This window comes from Pocillopora damicornis, chromosome 1 (assembly GCF_964200805.1).
Source record: "Pocillopora damicornis chromosome 1, jaPocDami1.2, whole genome shotgun sequence".
In the NCBI taxonomy this organism is placed as follows: domain Eukaryota; kingdom Metazoa; phylum Cnidaria; class Anthozoa; order Scleractinia; family Pocilloporidae; genus Pocillopora; species Pocillopora damicornis.
In genome coordinates this window covers 24,137,154-24,150,063 of record NC_142670.1, presented here as the reverse complement: position 1 = coordinate 24,150,063, position 12,910 = coordinate 24,137,154, and the positions used below count along the sequence as shown (strand labels likewise).

Sequence of the window (12,910 nt, the reverse complement as noted above, 5' to 3'; positions counted from 1 at the left end):
AGGTCGGTCTGTTGATTTTTGATAAGCCCCTGTTCAGGAGCCTACTCTGACTGATTTCATCTCCAAATTCACTGATTTGCTGACTCCCAGCCTCAAGCCAGAACTTGCCTTCTTCAGGCTGCTATTATACAAAATCATACTCTGAGTGTTAAGAAGGAGATTTTAGGGAATGAGCCTAGTGCTGTGTGAAACTGCAAGATCAAGCCTGACTTTTGGCTCATCAATTGCGAGCTGAAATCTCTGAATGCTCCTCGAGATGTCTTGCTTTCAGATCACATCCTCAGCCAATACAAGGAACTTATGTTGGGCTTCCTTAGCACTTCCTGATGAACTCAAGATTGATGACATGTTCCTGACATTGACTTGTGCACTGAGAAGACGATCAACAAACACCTCAATTGACTGATTCAATCTTGCCCTCCCTGCTTGCATCAAGCCTTCTGACTTGCCTGCTGTGAAAAACTAAAACTGTTTTTCAACCTTATCATTCCTTGTAAAATAAATTACACTGCCTTTGATGGTTTTTCCACGCTCATCACTGGACTCATTAATACCAGGATAAGAGTTAAAGTTTCTGACGGTTCAACATTTGTCACATAAATGAAAATAGATTGGAGACCATGATTGTGAACTTATTTGTAGTGGAAGTCTGTAACTGATGAAGTTCCAAATTCTGCACAATTTACTAGCAAATTGCAGATCAACATCAGGGAACGATTTCACCAACATCTCTAGCTTATGAGGAAAGCACACATTGCTCAACAAGATTCATTTGAGCCTCTAGATGATAATAGCATTTTGGATTTGATCAAGAAAAGCACAATAAAGTCCTGCTCTCTGGATCCTCTACACACAACAATTATGTGAAAATGCTTCCCTATACTAGTTTTTATTTTAAAGAATATTGTCAACTTGTCACTCATGTCTGGTAAGATGCCTAAAGAGCTCAAGTCTGCTATGATCAGACCTCTCCTCAAGAAACCTAATGCTAATACTGAAACCTTTAGTAACTTTTGTCCAGTCTCAAATCTTCAATTTGTCTCTTAACTTATGGAGAAAGCAGTGTTCTTACAACTCAATGATTACTTGATGTGCAATGGTTTACATGAGCCCTTACAATCTGCTTACAAAGCCTTGTACAGCACAGAGACAGCATTAATTAGAGTTCACAATGATATCTTACTTTCTGTAGACAGCAATCAAAATGTCATCCTGGTGCTGTTGGATATGTCTGTGGCTTTCTACACCATCAATCATGAGATTCTTCTCCAAAGATTGCACCAGAATTTTGGCATTAGTGATACTGCCTTGGATTGGTTTAACGATTACCTACATGATCGCATGCAATTGGTCAACATTGAGCATTTGCAGTCAAACCAGCATTAGCTATTAATAGGAGTGCTTCAGGGCTCTGTTTTGGGACCTGTTCTGTATCTGATGTATACCATACCCATTTCTGAAGTCATCAAAAAGCACAAACTAAACTACCATCTTTACACAATCAACACCAAGCTCTATGAGACCTTCAAAAATGATGACATTGACTCCATTACTGACCAGATTGCTGACTGTTATCTGACATTTGCTTATGGATGGAACAACATAGCTAAAGCTTAAAGAAGAGAAAACTGACATATTATTAATTCACTCTAAATTTTGGAATAGCCCTTCACTAGACAAGATCATCCTTGGTAATGAACAACTGCTATGGCTAGAACAGTTACTAATCTTGGAATCATCTTTGACCAGGAAATATCATTCAATGATCAGATAAATCAACTCTGTAGAAGTCTAGCGGGTATGTCTCTGAACTATTACAGGAGAAAAAAATCATCTCAAGTATTGCATTCAAGTTCTCTTGAACTCCTAGCAACACCAACATCAAGAACAAAAACATATGGAGATAGAGCATTCTCAGTCTGTGCACCAAAATTATGGACTGGCCTGCGTAACAACATCAGAAATGTTGGAACACTGCCTTTATTTAAAGGAATCTAAAACATATTAGGCTCTCCACTTACACTTGCAGAGTTAAAAATTGAACTTGAAAGAAAAATAAATAGTTTTTCTGTTTATTTCTTGGCATAAATTCTTAACAGTCATATAAAAGTTCTTTGCATAAAAGTATCAAGATAATTTGAAAATTCTGTGAAACATTTCTTGTTCATGTTTTACTGAGTCTGTGCCAACTAAAACTTGCCTGTTGTATCAGACAAGTTTTATTTGGTGAACCATTTCTTAAAAAATTTATATCAAAAAGTTCCCATAACAACTCTGATGTCTTTGTGAGAGCTTTTGTAAAAACAAAACATGTGAATTTTGTTTAAAAAACGTTTTATCAAAATATAAGTGTATTCCTGTGAGTAATCACTTAACTTCAATGATTGTGACATTTTTCCTAAATTTTCTTTAAGTCTTTTAAAACTTGTCCCTGTAAGTTTCAAAAACACATTGTCCCCTTGTGTCCCTTCGAGCTTGATCAAGTGTAAGTAGTGTGCATCCATCCTCATTGTCGAGATTCAGTTCTATATAAGTGTATCTTCCATTTCTTTGCATACCGTCTCTCAGTTTTAGCTTTACATGTGTCATTTTTGGGGTGTAAGGTTTTCCTGTCTTTCATTGAAACAAAATCAGGTAGATCCTTTAAGTAACAGTTAGTTCTGGGTAAGCCACCACCAACTGCAAGAAAATCACCTCAAAATCTTCAGGTTTTTTCCTAGATATTTCCTTTAACTGCACAACATCAATTCGTAATTTTAAAAACCGACCCTTGTCCATTCTGACATGACTGGAACAGTTTGAAGGAAATGAATTTGAAAAAACAGGTACCTGTTCTAATGCCAATCTTCTTAATTAGATAACATATTTTTGCATAATTTTGGTTATGTTTCTTCAAAATATTTAAAATATCATGATCATGTTGTTTCACACTGTTGTTTGTATGTTGTCTATGCCAAAATGCATGAGAAATTTGTGAAGTCATTTTTGAGGCAGTTCAGGCTTTGAGAGAGAGGCAGAAATAAAGCCAAATGTTTGATCATCTCTCTCAAAATTGAAGAAATTCACACCTGATGGCTTATAGGCTCAAACTTATCTGTTGCAACAGACAAGTTTTTCTTGTCAGAAACAGGTTGGACAAAAATAAATTTGTAACATTTCTGACATGTCACAAACAGGTTGAAAAAGAAAATTGGAACATCAATGTTTCAGATACGTCAAACAAGATTCAAATGAAATTTTTCTTTTTGAGGTCATTATGAAATCTTTAAGAATTTGAATGTCATATGTCATTCTTAACACAATCACTTCACATATTTTACACTTATAATTCTTCTTCTCATCTCTGTTCCTCTGGCTTTTGAGTTGCCTGTATGTTTGATGAAATGGGTTTGGATATTCAAATAGGTATGAAATTTTTAAAAATTTTTTTTAACGTAACATAGAACAGTCCAGAATTGAGAGCTGAGGCAACAGACTCAAAAGATATTAATAGGAGACTTAATAAGCAAGATTTGATTCAGTTGATCAGCTCCACTATCCAAATTCTTGATCAGCCAGTTTCAGAAATTAATGATCCACTCCTACCACCAACAAGATACGTCCCTGTCAAGCTGCAAGTTAATGAATCCAAACAACAAAGAAGGAATGAAATCAGAGAAATCGAGGAGATGCTCAGATTGAGAGAATTAATGCAAATAGCAAAACCTAAAGTTTTGAGGCTAACGAGAGAGAATCGCAGAACAAGAGTCATGATAATTTTTAATTGTGAGATGGTTAAAAAAGAATTATTAAATGAGAATGTTGAACTTTTGAATCCTTATTTCCAAGGCTATATAATTGAAAATCTTGAAGAAACAGATGAATCTGAGGACACAGGAGATCTGAGGAGACAGGTCCATAGATATTATTCAAGAACAAATTCATAATTTTAATTAAAGGGGAAGCAACTGGAGAATTCAAAGAATGATATCTCTTGACATCCATCTTGCAGAATACACACCATTAAATGGCAGCTCTTACATGGAATTACCAAAATTCATCAAAATCAAAAATGTAGATAATCCGTGTTTCAAGTGGTCCATAACAAGAGTGCTTAATCTGGTTGAGAAAGAGCCTCAAAGGATCACAATACTCCTCAGAGCACAATCTGAGCAGCTTAATTGAAGTAATGCCAACTTCTCAATGAAGTTGACTGATATAGGGAAGTTTGAAAAGCAGAATGAAAACAACCAACATGATTTTATCCAGTGAGGATCAGCATAGAGAAAAATAGGACACAAGTCGATCTTCTTCGCATAACAGATGCACACTACTACCTGATAAACAACATGAGCAGGCTGCTATCAAGACAAACCTCCAAGCATAAGAAAGTGAAAGAGTTTGACTCAAGTCAGAGTGCAAGGAACTCCAATCATTTCAAAATGGATGTGATCGAAATCGAATCACAGCATTAGTAATGGTAATGGGACTAACTGGAGTCCAATATAATTCTGTCTCTAGTCATACAAGTGATAACAAAATCTGATGGCAGCACAGCTGGAGTCAGATTTGTTTTTCACAAGTATGATTACAGACCAAATTGGACAACACAAAGTCTTATTACCACTAATTATAACTAGGAGTCTGTACAATGTTTCTATGGTGATCAAAACAAAGGTTGTGATTGGTTGATTTAAAGTACAACTTTAAATGTGATTGGCTTATTAAACTGTCCAATAAAAAATCCGTCTGATAACAAACAGTGTGATAACAAGCTGTCAGACGACAACTTGGCAAGTGCAGTAGAGGTAAATAAGGGTTTTTTTTCACCAATCACAGTCAAGGAGATTGTAATTTTTATCACTAATTCAGAAAGCTCCCAAGTTTTTTATTTGTACTTCCCCTACTTTGATGCAAACTTATAGCAAATAAAAACAACAGTGAAAAATTGTTAGAGATGCAAAGTGAAACCAAGTACAAACTTGAGTTTAAAAAAACCAATCACTCTCACTCTTTAAATGGAAAAATTATTTCTAATACTACCTTTGCAGTGTTTAAAGCTGCACCATATCCAGTTGAAATTCCACACCCAAGGAGACACACTTTCTCAAGGGGAGCATTGTCAGCAACCTAGAAGTACAAATAAAATGCTGTCTGTATTAAAAATTAATAACAAAATAACAAACAAAAACAAAAAATAAAGAAAAATTTATTAGGTTTGTCATGAGAGGGAAAAACAATACGGTCAAATTGAATTCAACTCTTAGTGCTAATTCCCATGTCTACAAATAAGGTATAACATGATGAAATTTTAAAAACAAATAGGTGTCAAGCAATGGTCCAATATCAATGGAATCAAGTTTAGTTTAGGTGCAGTGTAATGTTCTATATGCAATATTTAACCTTGTGATATGCTTTTAAACTAAATATTGTTTCTTTAAAAAACTAGTTAGACACTTCTCTGTGTTACATGCTTGAAGAGGGGAGTCTTGCGTCATGACTTATTTAAAAAAAAAGGTATGCTGGATACTATTTACACTTTTCTGTGTGAAGACATGTGTACCACTTTCTTGCTTCACAAAATCAAGAAAGTGGTATATTAAATGTGTATTATGTTCTCATATCATAAATGTTTGTACAGTGAGCTGTCTCAATTCATGCCTTGAGGAGATAGAGAAAAAATTCATGTGTCATGTTTGCTTGCATTACAACTTCATGTTGATTTTAAGTGTGTACTCATGTTTCATGGGTCATCAAGTATTCATATACTCAGGCTATTGTTTAGGTTCTTGTCGGATTTCACAATGTGATCTGTGCTTGAAAATGTAACACCATTGGAAAATCAATCATACTGATGGAAAACACTGGATTCTATACGTGTCCATTGGATATAATCGGAAACTACTGGAAACATTTTCAAGGCCTACCTTCAACCTAAACAAAGTCTCTCACCATCAGAAAATTGACCATTCCAGTCAAAAACACTGGATTCTATTTGTGTCCATCAGACTACATTGGACACCTATGGAAAACATTTTCAAGGTCTACCCTCAAGCTATGCACTTTTTTTTTTGCCTCTTGTCAGTGCCAAATTGATCATTTCCATGGAAAATACTGGATTCTATTTATGGCCATTGGAATCCATCGGACTCTGATAGTATGCAATTTTGGGGCCTACCTTCAACCTCGACATGATTTTTTTCTAAAGTAAGTCACTCATTATCTGAAAATTGATCACTCCGATTGAATCCATTGGATGCTATTCATGTCCATCAGAAAATATCAGATACTGATGGAAGAATACACATCATCAATTTAATGACTTCTGGTGTAATTAATCATGACTACACACAATAGTATACTTCCATTGTTACTGAATGAATAGACTTCCGGTTTCAGACAGAAACAAACATTTTCCAAAGGAATCTATTTGTGTGTATTGAACAACCCTCCCCAAGTCAAGAAACAATTTTTAAACACCTGTTGTGAAACAGTCTTTGAGAGGAAAGGTTCTAAAACCTTCAGCACACTTCTCTATTCTTGTATATCCTTCAAATGAATCTCTTTCTTAAGGGGTGAATTTAGGTGTTTGTGTATCATGTACAATTTCTTTAAATGCCTTGCTATATACACATCCTCTAATGCATATTAATTATCATACAAGGATTGAATCTCTGGTGGGTTTTCATCTTGTTCAATGCACCTGCCTTTGGATTGAATGATTGTACCTTTTCCTTCAGCTTTGTAGATATGTTGAAGTTTTATCGTAGGTTATCACGTTCTTCAATTTCACCATTTTAGTGCTCTTCATAAATACCAATGTTAACATCATTCTAAAGCCCCTAAACAACTTTGAAGCTGTTCTTTTTTATTTCCATGTTACCTTCCTTGTATGTTGGATGTAAATGGTTAAATTTCATATTTCAATTTTGATCAGCTCCTGCTTAAACCAATCATCTTTCAAATCTAAATGCTTCTAATGAAAAGCTGGATTAAGTTTTTGATAAGCTTGACATATTCCTTATCTTTCGTATACCAGGACCACACTTTTCACTGATAATTGTAAGGTCAAGTTTAACAGCTTTGTGGCCTGGAACATTTGAAGCTTTTGTACTTGCTTGGATGACCCAGTTTATGATTCATTTTGTTACTAAGAAGTGGTAAATCCTAAAAATAACATTTACCCTCAGGCTGGTTTCTTTATCTCTAACACTTTACGACAAAACATTAAGTTTCTCTAACACTGAAGCAACTATAAGAACCTAAATTGTTAAATAAAGGCTAACAAATGATATTTTGATCATGATATAATTATGTATGTATCGATTATAGTTCACAAATTTAAGGTGCATTGATATCAAACCAACTTATAGTTGGACTGGCTTAACAAAATAAAGAAGGAAAAAGCCCTAAAAACACAGAGAAACCAGACATGTCCACAAATGTCAAACATACACAAGCCCCTTCATTTGCATAACAACTGAATTGTTTAGCATGTAAGAAGAAGAACCCTATTGTACATATAAAAAAAACCATTCTCAAAAAAACTATTAATATCAATTGGTCCCATTGTAAAGGTTATTTTTCACAATAACTTGTAACTATAGTAATTACCTTTGCTACTGATATTTCAGCCACAACTGTGTACTCACTAAATGTGCTAGTACCCATAAAGTGATACAAGGTCTGGCCTTTGCATGAAAATCGCGATGTACCATCAGGCATTACACCTTTACCCTGAGTTGTTCTAAAAGCAATGAGCAAAAGACCAGTTATACATTGTATCACTTCCTGTGATTATATTACTATTCCAGTGATTTTTCAGAGCTCCCCAAACACTGCCATTATGATCACCCTACTGATTATAAAACTCAAAAATTAACAACAAATAAATTTACTTCATAATAATGATATTTAATCCTCAGGCTCAAATAGCTAACCAAAATATGTAACAGAAAGTTGATAATCTAGACATATCAAAGAGCAAGTGAGATAAAAATGCACCTGTGGCTGTTAATTTGTTGAGAGAAGAGCACATTTTGCTATTGATTGTTTGTCTCTGTTGACAAAATCTGTTCATAAATAATGAGCCTTTCATCTGAAGGAGAAAAGAAATTCTGTTGCTAACAGACCAATAGTGACCATTTTGAGCTCACTTACCGAATTGTGCTGCAAAGATTTGTCTTTGGACTTTGGCAAAACTTGCACTCACCACACTGAGGTATGTAAAGAGGAATAACATGATCACCTACAAAGGAAAATGTACAAATCACTGAAAGCTGCACAACCCCTTAAAACAATACTCATGATTACATGTACCACTCAGATAAGAAAAACAAAATCAATTTCAAGATGACTTCATGGCATTTTGTACCGAGATGGGTTCTTCTGAAATATCAAGAGCCATTGTGATAAAAGTGTGGTTTTCTTTGCTCTGAAAACAATTGTGATTGGCTGATTGGTAATCATAAAATTGGCCTTGCATAAATTGAAATGTTTGCTGAGTGGGATACATTTATTGAATGCAAACAATGTCCAGGATTTGTATGTGATCAGAATGAGGTCAGTGGTGTGATTGTGGCATGATACTTTTCAAGCTATCTTTGCTAACTTCTTTGCTATTCCAGAAAACATGTCACTACCTCTGCTAGTTGTTAATTAAAGTGCCCATAAAATGCATGTGGTTACTGGTAGTCATGGGTAAATACATTACAGTAGGTAACCTTTAAGATGTGTTTTTGTATTTTTCATTAGTCTGAAGTCTACTTTTTTCCCCTTGAAAGCAGTCTTTGAAAGGACAATATCAATAGGACAGTTGTTTCAGTTGTTTTAATTAAAAATTACAGCACACTCAGTTGGAGGGAGTCAGGAGCGACCAGTCTACATTTGGAGGGTGATTTGGTACACTTTCTGGCTAGACAGAATAAACTCGATGTGCTCCCTACTGCTCTTACCTATGCCATCTAGAACTTGGGGTGACTTGCCTTTAAACAATGCAACTGACATCACTCTCTAAAAGAACCCTTATCTAATAATTCCCTTTGGCTTACCAGGCTTGACTCTTGTGACTCCTTCACCAACACTTTCAACAATACCACCTCCTTCATGGCCAAGAACAGAAGGAAAGACACCCTCTGAGTCATGTCCACCCAGTGTGTAACTGTCTGTATGACAGACCCCAGTTGCAAGGATTTTAATGCGCACCTCTCTAGCCTTAGGAGGTGCTACCTCAACAGTTTCTATCACAAGTGGCTTCTTAGGTTCCCAAGCTACAGCTGCAAGACATGATATAGACTGAAAAACAAAACACACATGGCAAAATGCTTGACAAAGTCCAACTAGAATCAAGTAAAGCAAACTTACATGAAATGTTCTCTTTCCTTCTTTTCTTTTCAAAAAGGTTTTCAGTCCTTACCATCAGTTTCAACATTGAAAACTTTAAGACTACTGAAATATTCCCATACCTACCCAGTCATAATTTTCCTTTTAGCACTAGTGGTAGAAACAATTACCATAATTCATTGTCAAGAATTCTCAAAAGTAGACAGAAAAAGGAACACAAGGGACACCAGTGTCTCACCTAGCACTCTGGAAGAGTCGCACACTAGCAAATGAGAATTATCCCAATCATTGTTTAAGAAAAAAATCTTGTACTACATGAATATTACTTAGCAGGCCAAATTATTTTAAGCTCTGTGTTATTAAGGGCAATGTAATTACTTAGTAATGTAAACAATCACTGGAAGACAAACAGCACCCTCTCTTAATAAACTATTAAGGAGTGCATGCATGCACCCTTCAAAAGTAGAAGAAAACATGGTTTGTATCTCCTGGTGGTAATGAAACAAGCACATGATAATTGGCAGGCTGCAAGGATTCTAGCTGGTGGTAGTCCGCAAGCTAGACTATTTTTGGCTCTGTTTGATCAAGGGCAAGGTAACAACTCAGTAATGTAAACAGTCAGTGGAACTACAGTCAGTTCACTCTCTTGGTCTGACCATCAGGGAGTATATGCAAGAACCCTTCCAAAGGAAACAGAGTTTGTGCTTCCTCTGGTAATCAATTTTCTAAAACCAAAATTTTACCTTCCCCTACCACTAACCCTGATTTATTAAAACAAGGGTCAACTTGCAAGACAATCTATAAACTTGAGAAAGCCAGCTAAATATATAGAAAGGATGAAAATCATTTAAAGCAGAAGTTTTGGTTGGAAACCTCATTGGCCAGCGTAGCAGTGATTGAGTACATAACAAGTGATAGTAGTCTATTCCCAGACTAGTGATCATACTGAGGACCATATTGATCAATAAGAAGATAAGTTCGTTCTCATTTCATTTGGGGAAATACTCTACTAAGCATGAGACAAAAAGTAGATCAAGTGTCAGTCACTGGACAGGTACCATCTTAAAAACACTTCATACGGCTGTTCATACACTACAAAACATTTCAAGAGTTAAGAGCTTGAAAACAAAATTTCAGGAAGATCCATGATGTTTAATAGTCCTTGTATGAAAGAGAAATTAAAAGCAAAAAGCAGTATGCAGAAACTTTCCGCTCAGATGTAAACAAAAGTGGTACACAGTGCCTGGACCGAATGGGTGGAGAGAGGTAAACCACAGAGACTTTGTGGCCATGCGCTTAATAGGGCCACATGCAATCCATGCAGTATGTCGGATGCGACAACGGAAAATCTCGGCAAGAGCAAACTTCAGAGATTTCTGCAGGAAGCCGCATTAAAATGAGAGTAAGGATAATGTTTTCAGGCGCAAATTGTGCCTCCACTAGACCACAAAAAATTTAGAGGGAATATTTTGTCAACTTGGCGCACAAGAGGAGTCTACACAACACAAAGAATATCGTTCCAGCAGGACACCAGCTCACCAGATTGGGAAGTTTTGGAATTATCTCACCTTTCCTTCCGTCCCAGACATTCTTTTCCCGCGAAAACACAAAATTGGTCTTCCACAGAAACTGATGGGTTCTTATACGCCAGCGAATGAAGCAATCGAATAGTCTCACGAGACAAAGCTAAGATTGGATTGTCACGTGACAACTTTGACCAATGAAATCTGTGAATACGCCTCTTAGCGCGCCCCTTAGCTAGCTTTGTTTATGACTAGCCTGCAGTACATACGTGTTATAACAATGAGTTATCGTAATGAGTGATCGTTTATCAGGCCGGCCATGTCTAATGTAGACTTTTGACCGTCAATCACCCTCTAGTAAAAATTTCTTTCTCTTCCCAACGTTCTGCTGCTGTAAAAATTTAAGATGGCAGCTACAATCACGTCTAATTTAGTGTTAACAACTGCGTTGAAATTTGACCATCGGACGTTTCGAGCGTTAGCCCTTCGTCAATCCCTCTGACGAAGGGCTGATGCAATTATCAGCGGCCATCCCGGGGGGGGTTGACCCCGGGGAACCCCCGCGCATTTGCACCAAGACATTTGCAAATTCCACGTACCCAGGGCCAATATTCTTCCACAAAAAAACTACCACTGTCCCTCTCCCGGGGAGCATAATTTGAAAGGACTCACAAATTATAACATAATTTCCTGCATAATTTTCAAAAAAAGTTTAACGGTGATATATGCAGTGAGCAAAAATAGCTAGTCCACCTGATTTCTGCACACAGCGAGGTTCAGCTTTATACCTTGTCAGTCATAGAATTACAATTTCAACGAACATACACTTACTTCGGCCTGTGTTTACTATAAAGGGCTATACAGGGCTAAAAGTCGCTTTTTGCCGGCGACTAACTGGAAAAAAGTTATCGCAAATACTATGTTTTTTACGTCTCTGTCGGTCTCAATTTCGAGCCTTATCAAATTACTTGCAATTGAAACAAACCTTTTTTTTTTAATTTCCTTGATTTTGCTTTCGAAATCTTCACACAGGGTCCATGGTACCAGATTTTGCATGCTTTGCCTTGTTTCTCGCACATGATCATGAATCTGTGAAAAAGATGGCGGCGATGTTGCAAGTCCCGCGGGTCTTTCCCCTCGTACGTTGCCTCGGAAGTGCAAAAGCGGACCAATGCCCCCGTCCCGGGCCAAAAATTGGCGACAAAAGTCAGCAAATCCCGCGCTATTCCCCCGTACGTACCCGGGGTCAACCCCCCGGGATGGCCGCTGATAAGTGCATAACGCTCGAAACGTCAGCCTTTAAACTCTTTACGGCGGTCAATTTACGTTTTCAACTCAGTTGTTAACAGTAAATTACCAGCTATTCTCTCCCACCGACGCAGCACAATTTCTTTAGAAACTTACCCCTTTTAATCACGTCTGCCTTGGAAGCTATCATATGACCAAGTGATCGTGCTTACAAAGAAAAAGTAGATGTACGTTACATTGCAGGATATGGTGGAAAACAGCGGAATAATAATATTAGCACTACCATATCTTCCTATAAATCTGTATGTATTTATACTGTTTAAAGCTATCATATACACTTTGCTGTTATGTGTCCGACTTTTCTTTTGAAACTGTGCGTAACGACGGCAAACCGTCGTGCTTGGAGCTCGACTAAACGGCGGCCTTCTAGAAGACTACACTTGTATTTCCGGCATTTTCTTTTGCGTAGTCCTTCTTACTGATAATGAGCATTCAAAATCAGTGACTACAGGCCTCCTGCCTATTTTACTCTTTCCTATTTATCATATAAGACTTTTGACCACGTAGGAGACCGAAATAGACTGCTATCTTGACCTTGTGTTTTAATTGACTGGTTTTTACCTTTATTTTTTTTAGTTGTCAAATAACAAGGCTTAATACATGGAAAATCCTTGTAAAACTTGATGTGTTTTCGTCATGAGATGTGGCTTGTAAATCGAATATTGCTATCTTTACTGAATCTCATGACTCGGCTTCTAGTTGTCGAAGGTAAAACTGCAACCGAGGCTCTTTGCCTGTAGCAAGATGACAATAGTATA

The 12,910-nt window shown here is 36.8% G+C and overlaps 1 protein-coding gene across 1 annotated transcript in view; it reads right to left on the bottom strand.

Moving 5' to 3' along the window:
* LOC113675058 (alcohol dehydrogenase class-3) overlaps window positions 1-11,360 on the bottom strand; it is a 28,855-nt gene extending 17,495 nt beyond the window's left edge. Inside the window, exons 1-5 of the mRNA XM_027191592.2 lie at window positions 10,890-11,360; window positions 9,030-9,273; window positions 8,140-8,227; window positions 7,594-7,726; window positions 5,023-5,109 (exon numbers count right to left, since the gene is read on the bottom strand). Coding sequence (XP_027047393.2) covers window positions 5,023-5,109; window positions 7,594-7,726; window positions 8,140-8,227; window positions 9,030-9,273; window positions 10,890-10,910 — 573 coding nt within the window. The 5' untranslated portion in view covers window positions 10,911-11,360. The remainder of the gene's footprint in view (window positions 1-5,022; window positions 5,110-7,593; window positions 7,727-8,139; window positions 8,228-9,029; window positions 9,274-10,889) is intronic.
* Window positions 11,361-12,910: the final 1,550 nt, after the last annotated feature.